Source organism: Bombus affinis, chromosome 13, assembly GCF_024516045.1.
Source record: "Bombus affinis isolate iyBomAffi1 chromosome 13, iyBomAffi1.2, whole genome shotgun sequence".
Lineage (NCBI taxonomy): Eukaryota > Metazoa > Arthropoda > Insecta > Hymenoptera > Apidae > Bombus > Bombus affinis.
In genome coordinates, this window is record NC_066356.1 from 11350940 (window position 1) to 11368991 (window position 18052).

Below are 18052 nucleotides of genomic sequence, written 5' to 3' on the forward strand. Positions count from 1 at the left end.
GAACAACGGCTAAATTCCGACAGTTTTACACGGCTTGTACTATACGGAAAAGTTTCTGAATCGCGAAGTCGAGAAACACGTTTGGCAAGCTTACCGATCAACTTGTAACTATCCGTTTCCCACGGCGGCGGTTCCTTGGTAGCCACGTCGAACTCGTAGTAAAGTAGACTGAAAGTTTCTTTGCAACTGAGCGCGTTTCCGGGGAACAACGAGCAGTCACGAGTCGTGAATTGTATTTCTATGTACATGCGGTTCGCCGGTCCCCTCTCGATGAACGGCGTCCACAGCCAATTGTTCACGTTGTTGTACGCTACGTCGCAGACGACGTAACTCCGCCAATTGATGCCCTTGTCGAAGTTCGTGAACGACTCTTCCACCCACTGCAATCAAACGAGAGCACGGACGATCTTAATTCTGCACGATCCGATTAACCGTTAACGAGAAAAACACACACCGGGACATTTTATTCGCCAGGTGTTTGACCCACGCGTGCGTCCGGACGAACCTCGATAAGATAAACGCTGTTTAAATAACGCGAGACGCCGCGTGGATCCCCTTTCGGGATCCTCGTCGAAGAGACTCGGGTGTTTGCGTTCGGATTACGCGAGATTTCACCGAGTCAGCATCTAACGAAATCAGCTTTGTCGGGGACCCCTAGTCGCAGCTATCTCCGCGTGCGGGTCCCTTCGCCGTTCTTTACGCGTCTTCAGCTTCTTTCCCTCTGCTCGTTTCAACTGCCTCGATGAGAATTTACAGAAACAACGAAGACGGATTTGCGGAAGTTGCGAAGAATTCGAGTCAGAGGACAAAGAGGCAGCAGCCCCGGCGCGTCCAGCTTGGACAGATTTATTCTCGTGGTAGAAGGGAGAGTCGTCGGATAGAGACGCTCTGTCCGATCTCTATCGGCTCGATCGGTGGACAGCGATGAGCGAAAAAGAGAGAAAGGGAGAGGAGGTTCACGCTGGTCCATGTCCGATCCGAGGAACCACTTGTCCGTCGATGTTGAACGCGGTATCCTCCCTCGGCAAATGACGAGGCGGAGAGGCCAGGTCGTCGACTTGCGACAAACAGACCGCAAGGAATTACCGGCGCGCGTTACCATTAGTTTTATTGCCCCCCTCGGCTTGGGCTCGTCCCGAGAGAGACCGCAAAAAGTTCCGGCCGGGCAAGAAGGACCCGCCGTCGTCGCCATCGTCGCCGATCGTCGTCGTCGTCGTCGTCGTCGTCGCCGTCGCCGTCGTTGTCGTCGTCGTCTTCGTAGTCGTCCTTCTCCTCGTCGACAGACGATGATTCTCTTCATCCTCGACTATTCTCTCCTTCTCTTTCGATACTCGGTCTCTCGCGCGGAGGAAAGGCTACGTAGGTAAGAACGGACAAAAAACGGTAGATCGAGAAGATCAGGCTTCTTACCAAGAAGATTTTCTTGCGGACGTGTTTCCGGCAGGGAGGCCGCAATAAATTCAGCCGTACGGTTACTCGGTAGCACAAAGAGATTATTACGGGGAAAGATGACGAGCAGGGACCAAGGGGGAAAAAAACGATTTCGTTTCGGTAGATGGACGAGACGAAGGACCGATTCTTTCATCTCTGGTCAGCGTGCGGCGATCAGAAAAGTCACGGCGGCTCGTTGCGTGGTCGTTAACGAACGCGTTTAAAGGATCACGCGCCGATCGCAATTACCTAAGAAACGAAACGACTTTGACCGGCATTCGCTCGACCCGATGTTATATTCTCGGCGAAGGAATCATAAGAGGTAGAACGCGTCAGGTAATATCGCACGGCGCGAAGACTATTAGAGGAACGAAGAAAAGTCGTAGAGATGTTATTTCGACGCCTACGCGGCAGCTTTATCGCCTGGGAAATTGCGTTAGCACGGTAAATTCTACACCCGCCCATTTCATTCTCCCTCTATTTCTCCTTCTTCGTCCCTCTTCGTCCCTCGGCAACCGCTTTCATTCCGTTCTTTCGTCGGAGGCTTCCAGAGGCTGCCGCGAACCGAAAAAAGACAGAGTGTACGCGCGTCGTTAACGCCCGCGGAATTTAATTGAGTCCCGCCGAGACGTCCTCTTTTTAACGCGCCGCGCCGCTACGATTTTTCGGCGAGCCGGATTTCCCGACGGCACGATTCTTCCCCGAAATTATTCATCGCCACGGGAATCGGAGAAAAAGAGAACGAGAAAAGGCAAAGGAGAAACCGAGAGAGAGAGAGAGAGAGAGAGAGGCCGAATGGTATATCAACGTCCAAGCTACTTCTTTAATCTGTCTTTCGGTGCGGTACGATGGCGAGATTCCAAGCGAAATTAATTACGCCACTTAACGCGTTTCGCGGCTCGGATACGTTAGCGTGCCACTCTTTATCGGATGAAACGGCGAATTTGTCGGATCGCGAGCAGCGCCTCTCAATTAGCCGAAATCGATCGACCGTCGCCACACCAATCCACTTTGTATCCAAGATGTTGTTTCCGAAATCGGTCGAGATAAAGAAAGATTCGTTGGAGAACGATGGCGATGCGAGTCGATGGAGAGGCAAATGCGCGAACTCGGTGGGAACACGACAGCCAAATATATTTCACTCGTCGGTTTTAATTGCTGCGTGCGTACGAATGGCCAGGATATTTGCTCCACGCCGAACGCTCGGTCTACGTCCACCGGAAAAATACTATCGCCGCGCTCCACCTCGCCGCATCGATCGATGATCGTTAATTCGCTCGGAAATTATGTCGACGCGGTCGTTCTCGACGACCGTCAACGCGCGCTACGTCCGATCGATCTCGTCGGCTTCCGATCGCTAATTCCTCCGATCAAGAGACGATACCTATCGACGGGAAAATCAGCTACCTCTGTACGAAAGGAGGAATTTTTCGCGCGAACAGAATCGGAGAGTCGATAACCTTTGATTTACATAGTTCGCGTGACGTAACGCCGAGGCTCGAGCATCGCTAGTGTAACAATAAATAAAATACAACGAGATCGATAGAAGAGAATTAAATTAGGAGAACGCCAGAACGGACGTTGACCCGAGAAAGAATCTTACTCGACGAATAAAATAGGGGAAAAAGTTTCGTTCCGCGTTGTTATTCGTTCGTCGGAGGAATTCCGCGTTCTTGTTCACGGAAAACGATGGAACTCAGTCGTCGTCAATAAAGTGTAACGCACGTTACACGAACGAGGCATTAAGCTATCGATTTGTCGGGGAACACGAGCATCCCTGGCCACAGCAGGCAGACCAGTCTCGTCGAGTCACTCGCCGTTTTCTATTTCCTCGTGGATCACCCTGCGCCAGTAAATAGATATGAACTGCCGGTTTCGAAATAAAGCCAATAAGCTCTGCGAGCGAGCGGCTCGTAGTACGACTTGTTGGAAGAGGGAATCTTGCGGACAGACGAAGGGGCAGAGGAAGCCTTCTCCGTCTGTTCGTTCCTTCCTTATTCCGTGGCCACGTAGCTCTAGGAACGAAACGGTTCCTCTCTCCCTCGGTGAACCGTAATATTGCCACCATAATCGCAATTCCGATGGTGTAGCTCCGGTCGAGCGGGGCAAAAGGAGTTAGAGAGAAGACTTAGGGGGTTGCGTGGGGGATGGACGAACTTTCGGTCTAGCGGAGGGTTTGTAGATCTTAATATATATCGAGCTCTCGTTCCCGACCATCGTCCCTCGCCCTTGGGGCTGCCAGCAACCGGGCGCACGTACTACTCTCTTGCTCGTGCTACGTGCATCACATTCTACCGGCTGTTCCATAGGAACGCGCGTTACCGCGGGCCACGAGTAACACGGTCCACGGAATCGCGAAAGTTAAATTAACTGGAGGGCAAGTTGCGCCGGCGGAAATACGATCGAACAGCTTGCGCGTCTATCGTCTATCGTCAATGCGGAATCGTTTTTTGCCCGATCGTTTCTTGCGAAATCGACCATCGCGAATCACGTTCAGGCTGCTAAGACAAAGACTCTGTCGATAGAACGTGCTTCAAGTATTTGCACGCTCGAGGAAACTTTTCCCGAATATATCGCGTACTTAATACAAAACATTTTGAAATTTCATTAACGCCGTAGCAAGACGAGGTTATTTATCGAACCTCGGTACGTAACGAAATCAGGAAACGAACAAAAAGTAGGTTTGATCGGTTTGGTTTCCGAGAGGATTCGCTTAACGGGAAAATGGCTGGGCGAGAAGTTTCTCGTTGCTGCTTTTAAAGAAGCGGTAGAGGTATTCGATACGAAGAGATGAAAGAGGGTCGTGCTCGAGCAAGTGCACATATGTGTGGCCGAAAGAGCTGACCACCCTCCGTATGGTGCTAGGGGTGATTGCACGGCAATGCTGAACTTTATGTAGCCGTTTATTCGGCACCCTCGGTCTGATACAGCGGCGCCTCGGCATGGGGAAAGTGCGTGGAAACACCATTTAAGCAGCATTTCCATGGGTCTCGGGCGTTAACTGAGATTTCTCTTTCGATGGCTGCGTTACGCGGAAAAGGGAGAAAATATCGAGACGAAAAGAGGGTAAAGAAACGATCGGATGAGAATTTATTCCCGGATTATTCGTCGGGGGATCACGGAATAGGACAAATCGTTCTCTCTCTCGGCATCGGAGCGTTGCGAAGCAATTTTCAGCCGTCGGATTTATGATCGGGAAATCGACTCCTGACGGCGACGAGGTTTCTGCGAAAATTCGATTACACCGCGCCGATGTCGGTATTTCGATTCGTCGCGTGGAAAAATCGCCGACAATCGCGTCAACTTCCGCGACGAAACTGTCGACGGTTACGACCGGCCCATCGAACGAGGCATTTAGATCGTCCAAGGACGACCCTAGATCCAAGTTTATCGCGTTCCACGAGAAACGATTCTGACCTCGCCCCGTATTTTCGCGGCACTCGGCAAACGAAGAAGAATTCCTATTTGAAACTCGTCGCTGAGGGAATTCAGCGGTTGTCTCGCGGTAAGGTATCAGCGGCGACGACGACGACGACGACGACTCGTGTCCATCGATAGCCATCCATCCGTAATGAGCCTAACTGGCGTCGTAATATTTCGAGTTAACTCGACGTGTCGTCGGTGTCGCGTGTCGGAAGGGCTGAACGCGCCAATGACCGTCGCCCCTGACGAGACGGCACGTCACGCTGTAACGAGGAGGGCTGCTCGGTCACGTGGGGGTCTGAAAACTCGACCGTACGGGGTGGCCCGTGCATTTCCAAGCTTCTTTGAAAGAGCTTGGCCGACTCTGAACTCGTCTCTCGCTTCTTATCTCGCTTCTTGCCAAGGTGTACGCTACTATTCGTGCGTACTTGGACACGAATATAACGTACGGTGAACCTTCATTTATCCGACCACGGCGTAAGGAGGATCGTAAATTTTTCTCGCTAACCTATTCATTTTGGTTCGGATAATAGCAACTCGTGTACAGATTGACGAATTCAACCAGCAAAAAAGTTTTATCGTATTTCATTCGATCGTTTACCGTTCCATATCAATTACGAACTTTTATACAAAAGTACGAATTTGTATAAAAATTCGCGGCCCGGGGTACGTCGGAACCTTGACCTCCCGAGTAGCTTCTACGATAATCTATGGCTTTCGAGCGAATTCCGCGGTCATCCGCGAGTCATCGTTCTTTGCGTAACAACGTTGGTCGCCGAAAACGTATGCGACGCTGGGCAACGCGATTTACTCCGACGTCGGGAAACCTCGGCCAGCCGACAAACAGTCAGCCACGCAGGCCACGGCAATAAAAGCACCGACAACAAGAACGAGAGACTCGCGAACATCCAACGCGCGAGTTGCGTGGAGTTGGAGAGTGTGAATGGAGTCTGGTCCAAAGATACACCGAGCGATATCCCGGTGCTATTTCGAGTTGGCTGACGAGTGTCGGCGCGTAAGGGGCGTAGCCGGGCAATGATCGTGAAGCAGACGAGCCGGCACGTCGGGTTATGGGCTCGCTGCAACGAGCCGGCGATCGAACGTGGGGTAAAATTGCGGATCCGCCGGCTTCGATCGTTCTGCATACTCGATGTAATTTTTCTCTTCCTGTTCGATCTCAACCCTCGCCGCTGCCTGATGCGGTTGGGGGATGCGCGCGAGCGGAACTGATCTTATGCTAATTCGTAAGAGGGAGGAAAGGGAACACGGAGAAGGATGAAAGATTCGCGTCTCGTTGCGTTCGTTTGTTCTCTCCGTCCTTCGGACTGGAACGAGAGAAAAGGAAGAAAAATAGCGGCTTCGTAAAATCGTCACGAATTAGCTGGAGGAGGGTGAGGCCGAGGGGTTTGGCTTTAATATCGAAGGACCTGGTCGGCCGGAGCCCTCGACACACGCCCCTGGACCTGTCAGTTTGACGTATCGCAGTCGCAGGAATCCATTATATACTCGATTACTCGTCGTGACAGGGAACGTGCACACGAATGAGGCGCATCTGACGCCCTCCAGTGCAGTCGCGCGGCACCGATATCCGAACGAGACCTGCGCGTTCCGCGACTACGCAAAATTTAACGGGACATTGTCCTTCGACTCGTCCACGCTTCGCTTTCCGCCAAAGTCAGCTATAACGGACTTTCGGTGACTGTTTAGAAATAGTCGAGGAATTTCGGTAGCCCGTACAGATCGATCCCCGCGTACGCGCGTAACGTAGACTAACGCAGAGGCGACGCGAGAAGCGAACTATGCGTTGATTAAAATTTACGGGTCCACGAAGGATCCCAATAAAGTGGACCAGACGTCAACGCGCAGTTTTCGCAGCCCACTACGCGTAAACGGCGAGCAATTTTTTGGTCAAGTTGCACGGTAGGTTGCATGCCGGCGAGAGCCTCGATCGAAGTCTCGTTAGCTATTTGAACTGGTTTTAGCATCGTCGCCGACTGCGGTTCCGCCGATGGACACGATATTTGGATAATAATCGAGTCCTCGGAACACGTCGATACACGAGCCGTACAATGGTCGTCCAGATGGTACGCGGCAAAACGATCTTCACCTGCCGGCGAACGGCTTTCCTACGACCATTGTGTTCGAGAGCTCGTTTCCCCCTCTTCCTTTCGCGACCTTTCACGCCCGCAGTTATTTTATCGGAATTGCCTTTCGATTCGGGGAAATATCGACGCGCGTACTCCCTTCCGCCTCTTCCGACCGAATATAAGGGGGGCTGGAGGAAGCCGCTCGTCGCATCCGTGTATCTCCCGCAGCCGAGTCGACCAGATTATTAAATTAAAAATACGATTCCCCGGCTAATCGAGCGTTTCCTCGGCCGACTCTCTGCCCGGTCAAATATTTTCACAGTTGTCTAGCCCGTGAACGATGCCGCGTCTTGCAACCACGTCTAGCGCCAGACGTATGCCGTAAAAAAATGCTTAAAATTCTTTAACGATTTAGAAACTTGAAAGAAAAAGAAATTTAGGTGTAACAGAAAAACGATCGGAATTGTAATTTTTTCCCGTTCTGAAACAGTGTGCAACGTCGAGGCGGAGATGAGCGGAGATGAGCGGATGCGCGACGCGGCCATCCCTTTTCCTGGCCAGAGAAATTGAGTTTCCGAGTTCGCTTTTCCCCGGGGGTGGCGTTTCTCCTGGCTCGTTCGACGCTACGCTCTCGGGCTACGTGCCATCTTTATCGTAATAATGAAACTGTGTTTATGATAATCCAACAATGGAACAATGTGGGTAACGACCGAGGGGTACGCTCCAGTCACAATGGCCCGCGGCTATGCTCTCTCACCTAGGAAGAAAGGCAACGAGAGAGGCGAACAGAGAGGAGAGGAGAGGAGAGAAGAGAAGCCGGGACACGGCGTGGCAGAAGAGGGTCTTCTCGCTTCTCTCACCCGGGTTTCGTCTCCCGAATCTTAATTAGGAATTTCACGAGGGCTCGAGCACCCTGTGTCGCGTTCGCGCTCCGAGGAAACGGAAGAGGACACCCGGCCAAAAAAATAATGCCGCCTCGGCACCCTGTTTGATCGTCGCCAAGATAAGCTTTGTAGAGATAGCACGACTGGAAAAATGGAGGAGAGCCAGTTGGTTTTTTGTTCTACGAAAGTTTTGTTCTACGTCCAAAAACATTCTGTCCGTAAAGTATCTGCATGTCCTTCGTATCCCGATTTCTAGCAATTCGAGTATTGCGTATAAGCAACGCTGTACTTTAACAAAAATATCGACGATAATTGCTACGCTCTGTTTTCTTTATAAAAGCCTGAAAAAATGCGTTATCGCGAGTTTTTATGCATTCGTGGAAAATACAGGGGTAGGCAAAACGCAATGAGAATGCATTACGTAACGAGGATTTGTTGTATACGCAGGGAGAAGATATATCTCGATCCGGAGCGAGTCGAATTCGGGATTTCGGAGAATACTCGAATAAAGACACGCGACATCGAATCCACCCTCCGGAATCTCCAGGATATCTCCGTGGTCAAGGGGTCGTGAACAGAGGCGCGATACGAACTCAAAGAACAACACAGCTCGCGGAATTGGAAATTCTCGTTAGTCACTTGCGCGAGTGAGAATTTTAATCCATCGTTGCGGGTAATTTTTATTTTTCTTCAGTGGAATAACTTGGCAACGGTGGTCAGCAGCGCCTTTTCTTCGCAGCAATGATAAATTTCCGAATTAATCTCCTCGAAGAGTTCCGTGAAACTTTCGTATCCACGAAAGGACGGAAATTGCAGCTCCCTCGGGAAACTACCGCCAGAAGAGTATAACGGTGCTCGAAGAATCCATAACATAAAGTAGAACCCAGAAGCCGTAGGAAGAACAGAGGTTCTCGGATTCACCTAACACCATACACGTTTAAAGATTGCCGGATCTTTGCTGCTGCGAATCTTGGGATCGTTGTTACGTGGAATTTCCTGGAGCTCTACCGCGTTATCAAAATTTACTCGGTTCTCCAAAGATTCGAACGATACCGCCAGACTTCTGCGAATACGTTGCTATTCGTGAGTGTCCGAACGCTTGCTTATTTTCGACAAGGTGCGTCTTACTTGAAAACGTTGTGGGAACACGCGTCCGCAGCCTATGATCGACGGTAACTAGGGTATCACCCTCTTTGGTCTCGTCTTTAGCCGTCGGCCTGGCTCTAATCCATTATCAGCTGAATCTCGCGGGACGAAATTCTCGCGGAAAGACGCGCGTGGCGCCGGTAAGATTTCAACTGGTAGCGCATTAAGCCGTGCACACAGTTTGTCGTAGCACGTTCACGAACGCGTGCAGGGGAAGAGGAAACGCGACGAGCCACTCGACGACTCGTGTCAATAAACACAGTTTCTCCTCTAACGACGCGGCCTAGATGACAGATATACGGGGATCTGGAGGCGCGCGATGGAGAAGGAGAAAGCGAGCGAACGACGGACAAAGAGAATGAAAAGCAGCGAGAACCGAGTAGAAAAGAAAGAGGAGGCGGTGGTGAAGGGGAGGTTGAAGAGGAAAAGGGACGAAAGAATAGAGAAGGGGAAATAGGAGGAGGAAAGAAGTAAGAAACGGGAAGAAGAGAAGGAGAGGACGGACGTGCGCAGGCAACGGCCTGCAGAAGCCCCGAAGGCCGTTCACATGAATACCAGTCTTTCCATTAGTACTCGAATGGAGGAGCCCAGGCCGATGCATGATCGATACTCGCAGATCCAATCTCGCTCGAGTCTGGTCCAATCGCGATCAAGGACCACCGCGAGATACAATGTAACCGAGCTATACGTTCACCCTGGTGCTCTTCCTTCCGTGGCCGTATTTTTTCCACGAGAATCACGTCCTTGCGAACCGCGAACTCGCGCTAACTTTTAAGTGTGTTTATCCCGAGGCGAGATTTTTGCACGGAGACGAGCGATTCAAAAAGTCAAAAGCTACCAGTTCCAAACGATACTCGCATCCCTTTGCCACGTCCGCATCCGATCGAGGACTCTCGTTAAAAAGGCAACTTGGCAGACTCGTGTGCGAACTCGTAGCAGCGAGGCGTAGAAGCGTCGGAACAAGCGAAAAAGCATAGTAAAATCCACGATATAAGTCCAACTACTCGATAAGATATTTAGTGGACGAAACAAAGGCGTTCTTTTTAGTCGTGTTTATAAAAATATGAATTTTTACAATCGTCGTCGGTGTAGTCGCTAGATTTACGTCACACCGAGTCGGAGATACCGTCTCGTACAGTAGCATGAATGGCGAGGTTGGGTAATTTTAGGCGCGAATTTAGGCAAAACAACCGTCGGAGCGTCGCCGTATATATCTGTGTACCAGAATGTACCTGGTATTATACTCTCGCTCCTTCGCAATGCTCGTCGTCCGTAGTCGAAATCGACTACGAGAGGAGTCTCATCTTGCGATTTGCAGGGTTCGCGCGAGAAAATCGGCCGAGAGCGAGGGTTCGGCCGTACGAGAGAAAAACATGTGCCGTACGTAGGTGCGAAGAAGAGAGCAATTACAGGGCGACGAAAGCAGGCCAGGGTTTCTCGAAATACCGAGTGGACAGTAGTTTCCACTTTGCCTCGGTGGATTCTCGTTGCCGGTTTCCGCTCTACCCACTTTCCATCCACCACCTCTTCTCGGCAGGCTCGGAATATTAATGTCCCTCATATTTTATAGAACCACTCGGAGGGCACACGCTCTCCGTGTGCGTGCCATCCTCCTCCCTCGCTCATAAAGGACTAAAAATATATGTACGCAGGGTGTGCGCGAGCTCGGTAGATCCTTATCCGCGGGGACAATGACAAAACGAGCAAAGGTCGAAATACCTAGAGAAGTTAATTCGACTGTCGGTTCGCAGCTCCTCTTCGCTCTCTCGCCTCTCTCTTTTCCTCTTTTTCTCCCCCATTCGGTACTGTAGCGAGCCTTATCAGCTGCGACTTTTTATTTTCCACCCGATTTCTCTAACTCAGACTGCTTTCCTCTCCGGTGTCGTAGATAATTTTAACGAGCGCCACATTTTTCTTTGGGAAATGACCCCTCCGCGGATTAGGAAGACCTGTCCCACGGAGAGCGTGAAAAGGAACGAACGGAGAGACGCGTCCGACTGCAAACGGTACTTTCGCTCTCTTTTACCAGCCACGCAACTTTTTCTTTTTTACGTTTCGATTCGACGCAACGCATCCTTCCTAGCAGGCGAACAATGGCGTGAGACACGTCACCGGCGAATTGAAAGTAACAGGCAACGATACGAACCGCGCGTGCTATCGAATAACGTCGAAAATATTCAAAACAGAATACCGTTCGAGTTTTATCAATCACCTCGACGCTCCGTTCGGCTAACGTCTTTGATTAAATTTTCCTCGTTGCGGTTGAAGACGTTTTTCGTAACTAGCGGTAGCGTAATCGACACTGTAGCTCGTAGTTGTCGGCGCAATAAAATCGCGCGATATTATATGCAACTGCATGGGTTGATCGCGCGACGACGCGGTCCAGCGATAACGAGCAGATTCCCTTCCTAAGATCGAATTACGGCTACTTTATCAACGGCACAGTCATTTTATCACGCGTATCGAAACTTCTGCTTCCTGGTCGTGGTAGAAACGTGTGAATCGACCTTTACGTTGTCAAGCAAAAGTAGCTACCCACGTAGTGGTTGCACGATATTTTATACGTTTGTGAAAATGTCAGATTTTCACGTCGATTCGTATCTTCAAAATAAAATTGTATAGAAATATTTCAAGCGTTAAGGCTTAAAGCGTGGAAGAAAATTTTGTTATTTTCGTTACCGGCGCAAAGACCAGGAATTAGCTTGCGATAAAAATCAAAGGGTGTCCTCGGAGACGAAAAATGACAAAAATCTTTGCACGTAAAACGAAATAGGCCAAAGAACCGACGAAATTACGCGATGGCAGTAAATCGAAGGGGTGGTGTCTTCTCTCTCCGAAATGCCAGTTTCGTGGGTGCCGTTGATTGCGTTCCTGCCGTCCGTCCGACACGTATCCCACTACCCTCCGTGTTCCTTCTTCGGCTTTCGTCGAGTCGGAACACGCCGAGGTTTTCCAAATTGACTTTCGCCCCTGCTGTCAGTTCGCGTTCCTCCTTGTCGTAGGAGGCACGTAAGCTTTGGTATGCGTGTCTCGTTCCGAGGGAAAACTGGTGGAGCACGGTGCTCATTTCGGAGCAACAATGCCACGAGATGAATCATCGATTCCAGTTAAAAGTACGTGCCGACGGTTAAGATGTGTTTGTGCGGGCAATACTCGCGATAACTGCGAGGGATCTCGTTGTGGCGCAAGGTTCTTTCGAGGGGGTCGAACCGCGGTGCCAATCCAACCGGTACCGAGAGTGCAACCGGCCGAGACCCCTTCGACAAATTGGCAATCCTCCTCTCTCTCTCTCTCTCACGGGATAAACCCAAAACTCGAGTGTCCTCGGCGTAGCCCATGGATCGTTTTTTTCGCGTTCGTAGCGTGCCGCTTCGAAATTTCCCAAGACTACTTTTATCGATCATCGAACGGTCGAGATGACTATCATCCGACTCGGGCAGGTGGTTTCTTCCTTCGTCGTGTCTGCGAGGTTGTTTCTAGTCAGTGAACCAGGGGCTGCGCATTTTCCCGACCGACGAAAATTTTATTACTCCTGTTACGAGTGTAGCTAGAGCTGAAACGGCCGCGTTTCCATCCAGCAAGTTCGTGGCCCGGGCGAATTCAATTGCAGGCGACTCTGCAGCGAGCAACGGAGTCGCTACTTTTTCTCGTTGCGCTCCAACTTTTTCGAAGGGTCTACCGTGCTCCCACGTGACCTCACGGTTGATTTAACCGCTCTCTTCTCTACCCGCTGTATCCATTTATCCCGCTCTCTACCCTTCCTTCTTCTTTTCTTTGCTACATCGAGGCAACCAGGAAGAGAGGGAGAGAGGAACGTGTGTGCCGATATCGCGCACCCGTGACGCTTTCTCTTGTTCTCTCCTTCCTTTCGATCCCCTTGTCTATATTCGTCTTTCTTTCGCTGCATCTTCCCCATGGGCAACGTGGTCACGTTCCAGTCGCTATGGAAACCGGGCCGAATCGAGATGGAAACTCACCCCTTCTCTCTATATCCCTCTTTCTCCCTTTCCCGGTGTTTCTCTGCCGCGCCTTCTCCTCGTCACGTATTCCACTCTCTAACCTTTTTCTCCGTTCCGATCGCGCTCGCGCTTTCCATCTTTCTTTAATCCAACACCGGCGCACAGCCTGCCTGCTTTCGTCGTCCGCCACCGCTGCTGTCCCTTGCCTGCCTGATCTCTTCTCACCCTCTCGCTCGCAGTCGCCCGGTCTCGTTAGTTTAACCCACGCGCACCGAATCGTAATGGCAAACGTACAGATACATTAGGAGAGGCTTTGCCATCCTAGATACCCGATGGTAGACAGACAGCTCCGTTCAAAGCCACTGCCGCTCCCCGTTCTTCCGTTTCCTAACTTCCCTTCGTTCGTCCTCTCCCGTTCGTCTCGTGTTTGCGCGCCTTTTCGTACGCGTTCTCGGTCATCTTCGATCCAGTTCCGATCGTTTCGACGAGTTTAACCCCTTCGCACCAGAGTGCAACGAACGCGGAGGTCTGGAGAAGTAGCTCGAGGACCGGATTAAATGCGAGCGCAGTGTGCAATCAAACCTCGTAAATCGGATTTTTACATTACAAACGAGTGGCAGACGCCAGAGTTAACCATTTCGCGGCATAAATCTCGCCAAGGGGCAACTCCACTATTTGAATAACTTCGTCTTCGTGCCAGGAATATCGGGACGATTTAAACCAAGTCAAGGAACAGTCGTATATACGATACTATATTTTCGGTTGAAATTAAATCTCCATCCGATCTATTCCGTGATGTACATAAAATTCGTGGTTACCACGAAGGTCGAGTGGCTTAGCCGAGACATCAGAGAGGCCGCGGGATCCTCGACTGTTTAACTTTCGAAACGCATTCGACCTATCCTCTCGGCGAAAGAACTCACGTACGTAAGTACCTTAATGCAGCTTTGGGCATTGTTCGGTTCGTGGAAGATGAAGAAAAATAACAGGAAGAGAGCGCCCGAGAATCGAGTTAACGACCGCAATCGTAAAGCATCGAACCACTTTAAGCTGAAGCGTTGAAGAGTTAAGCTGCGAGCGAGAGTGGTGCACAATCTGATCAAAGTGCCGCGTCGGAATTATTCCGTCTGCGATCTTATTAATTCGTCGTGAATTTGAGATGCGTGGAAGGGGGCGGGGGAGGGAGAGAGAGAGAGAAAGATACGAAAATGGAAGGAACGAGAAAGTTCAGAAGGTTGAATTTATGCTGCTAGTGACTCGAGGTGGACCCATCCGGGGCGGGCGCGCGTGCGTTTGTATGCTTCGTACTCGTCAGGCTGGCCTGTTTCTCTTTGTGCCGCGGGAAAAGAGGAAAGGCGCGGATTTTAGTATTCACGTTGCTTGTCATTTTTATGATTTTAATTCCTGGAAATTACTTTTGAGGTCGCGCGCTCTGGTAAAAGGGTTCGCCGGTGATGTTTTACCGGAGAGTTTGATATTTCCACCGTCGAAAGGAATTTTGTTCCGAGAGCGTAGAGAAACGCGTTGACAGGAAATGCACCGCGGCCTTTCTTCGTATATCGTATATCGAAAATATCGCGCGACGCACGGCTGAATTTCAAAGTGAGCTAGAGAAGAGAGGAGACAGAGCGTCGTGGGGAGGAAAAAAATTTATTTGGACGGCGAGAGACCCGTGAGAGGAGAATCGAAGTACGACGAACGACGGAATACGAGGCTGCATGCCCTCGAGAACGTACCGAAGCCCGATGTTTGCGCAAGAGTCGTCCTGCACGCGGACGGTTCGGGTTTGATGCAGCTTTCATTAATCCTCGCGAAAGGGGCAAGCACGCCGCTGGAGATTGACACGCGCGCATAATGCTTTGCCTGCACGCGTCTGTCCCTTCGAGCGGGCTTCCAGAGAACCGTTGTTATTCAGCCACCGTAGACACATTCGTTTCTCCAACGTCGTCGTCGTCGTCGTCTTCTGGATAGCTCGAGCTAGGTCAGGATTTATCCGTGATCGTGGAAAACGCGGAAGAACGTACACGTCTAATCCGCGAAAACGTTTTCAACGTGCTATTTCAAAATATCAAAGAGACGTTAAAGGAATATCAAGTAGCCGATGTTACGTTCGTGCAACACGCTCGATTCGGTTCTTTAAAGTGGGAAAATTTTCGCGAGTCGTGGGGAACTTTCTTTATAACAGCAGCACGCCTTTTTCACGTCTTACAAGATCGTCGAGTTCAAAACGGCAAAGTACGAAATATCGTAGACAGCGGATGAGGCGGTGATGAAACACACGTCTGTAGCGTAAATCGAGATTGGATGGTTTCCTTCGGCTGCAGCTGATCATTCGCCGAATAAAAGCTTCCTCAACGAAAACACCGACGAAGCGTAATCGAGGGGTTAGATGACGGGTAAATCGGTAACAAATTTTTCATCGGCGCGTACCTTGTGCATGTACGCGAGCCGATGAATAAAAGACGACGGGAAAACCCATAAAGAACGCGGTTCGTTGGTCGCATTCGCAAGAACCGAGGCCGATCTCTCCGTGGCCAAAGACCGGCGCGAGGGAGGAAGAGATCCTAGCACGGTGTGTGGATCGTAATCCCTTGTCTCGTTGTATACGATATACGCTCGCGGTATATTTCACTGAATTCTGCCGGTAGAAGTCTTTTAGAAGCCCTTTGCGCTTTCATTGCCAACCTCGGCCAAACGATTGATGCAGAAAACTGCAATAAGCAACGAACCGTGCCTTTTCCCTCTTAATTAACGCGCGCGTTGTACTTTACGACGATCGTACCTTTGCACAAAAAAACGAAACGGTTGTTATGAAAATAACAACCGTTCACATTGTAATAAACTTTAGGCTAATTAGACGAGGCCGCGTCGCAACTCGCTATTATCTACCGTAAATTCGTTATAACGCTCGCTAATAAACGCTCGTCGAATTTCGCGCGACGCTTCGAAACCCCGACTAAAATTCGACGGATCCTCTTTCGCATCTAATTGCTCCCATCGAACGACGAGAAAAGTCTCGCGGCAGAGATCACACGATACTTAAAACTGTGTCAAACTGTGTCGCGCTCGAACAGAGGTCGACGACTCGTGGCCTGCAATCATCGTGACAATATCGAGGGACAATCGGCGGACGATCGAGCTCCATCCATCACGAAATCCTTTGGCCCCTCGTCAAAGGGAAATTCACGATGTAAACATCATGGGGGCTCGCGGTCCAACGAGAACGAAGAGAAGAGAAAAGAAGAGAAGAGGAGAGAAGGGAAGAGAAGGGAAGAGAAGAGAAGAGAAGAGAAGAGAAGAGAAGAGAAGTGAGGAGATGAGAAGAGAAGAGAAGAGCACGTGTCGCGATGTAAATTCGTTGCGACGAGTGGTCGTGATTTAAAAATTAAATCTTAATCGAGTGGAATTCGGCCCACACGCTTAGTAACGAGGATGATCTTGGCCAAACGCTGGCGCACACTGTCCAACAGCGTAATAAACGAACGCTCGCGTAGATTGGTTTGGATAAGCTATAGATCGTGCTCTTTGCTCCCCCTCTTCTCGTCCCTCCTTTTGTTTTCTTCTTCTTCGTCTTCTCCTCCGTCTTCCTGACTCGACCGCCTGAAATATCTCAGCCAGTTAAAACGCTATCAGTTCTAATAAACGATCGTTCGTCTGTTTCGTCCTCGCTGGTGTATCGTTAAACCCGAACAGCATGCCGTAGGTGAGGACAACGCCGGTGCAGGCGGCAGCAACGCGAGAAGAACAAAAGGGACACGCTCTCGTAGAGAGGCCGTTTAAGAAGGATAGAGAAAGCATAGGTTTTTTTTAACCTGCACGGTCACGCGATACGAAAGGGATCGACACCACTGATTCAGATGTCGAGATCGAAGCAGATACGACAGAGGCCGCGATGACGACGCCCCGATTCCTTGCCACTTTCGATAAAAGATAACCCGACAAACTCTTCCCAACATCTTCGCGAACAGCGACGAGTCTCTTGCTGGTTTTCGTCTCACGACGGTCGGTTTAACCATTAAAAGGGCGCAAACAAATATTTTGCTCGACCGAGATTTACCGCTTTTAAATCACCACCGTAGTCGACACGCAAAAATTCTGCCTTGCGTCACCGCGTCGAAAGAGGAGCAGAGAGTACGAAGGAATAAAACGACGACCCATCGCGATGTCGTGAAACCTCGAAACGCTATCGACCAAAAAAGAAGCAGAAAGAGAGAGAAAAGAGAGAGAGAGAGAGAGAGAGAGAGAGAGAGAGATGCGGGATGATTAATCCCGTGGAAACGGTCTGACGCTCGTGTGACCGATGGCGTGTCTCCGAGTAACCCACCTCTATTCTCTCGTTTGGCTCGGGGGATTAATTCCAGGGGATTAGCATTAATTTCGTTCCATCCGAGGTTGGTCGAGTGTCTCCGTACGTCGAGGGGCTATCGACGAAAGCGAAAACGGAATTTCGGAAGATTCGTCCGGTGGGTGGAAGCGCGAAGGAAGAAGCAGAGGGACGACGAGAGAAGGAGCAAAAGAAGCGGCGTATCGGTGCGATGGAAAAAATTGCCTCTTGCAATCGCGAGAGGAACCCCGTCCTCCTCTGCCTGCTGCGAGATCCGTTAGGCGATCGGACAAATCGTTTCGACCACGTACGACTGGCTCACGAACGGCTGGATTCGCGTGTCGTTGAACCGGGCTTATTTTTCGTTTCGGAGCTCTGGTAATTATCACGGGAACGTTCACGGTAGCGCTTCGAGGGCGGCTAGATTTACGACACTGCGAATTCCACGAATTTACGACGTTCCCTGCAAAAACGATAAAGTATCGAAGAGAACACCGGGGGTTGGAACAAACGAACGAACGAACGAACGAACGAACGAACATGGATACTAGAGCGGCAATTAAACGGTACGATTAACGAGCGCGAAAAACGGCTTTTAACCAACGACAGGCCGTGCGAAAATTTCTGATAGAAAATAGCGAATAATCGCGGTTCGATGGAATCGTGGCGGGACGCGAGAGCGCGACTTCCTGTCAAAGAGCGAAACGCATGAAAAACATGGCCTCTCCGCGGACCTGTTCTTCCTTTTTCCTTCGCCTTCCACGTTCTTCTTACGCGCTACGCTTCCACGCTTCTCTT

General features: G+C 50.4%; 1 protein-coding gene across 19 annotated transcripts in view; it reads right to left on the minus strand.

The window, feature by feature from the left end:
* Positions 1-18052, minus strand: part of LOC126923099 (ephrin type-B receptor 1-B) — a 93380-nt gene that overhangs the window by 16831 nt on the left and 58497 nt on the right. For all 19 annotated transcript variants that reach the window (XM_050736182.1, XM_050736169.1, XM_050736180.1 and 16 more), the window contains exon 4: positions 95-380. In XM_050736182.1, coding sequence (XP_050592139.1) covers positions 95-380 — 286 coding nt within the window. The remainder of the gene's footprint in view (positions 1-94; positions 381-18052) is intronic.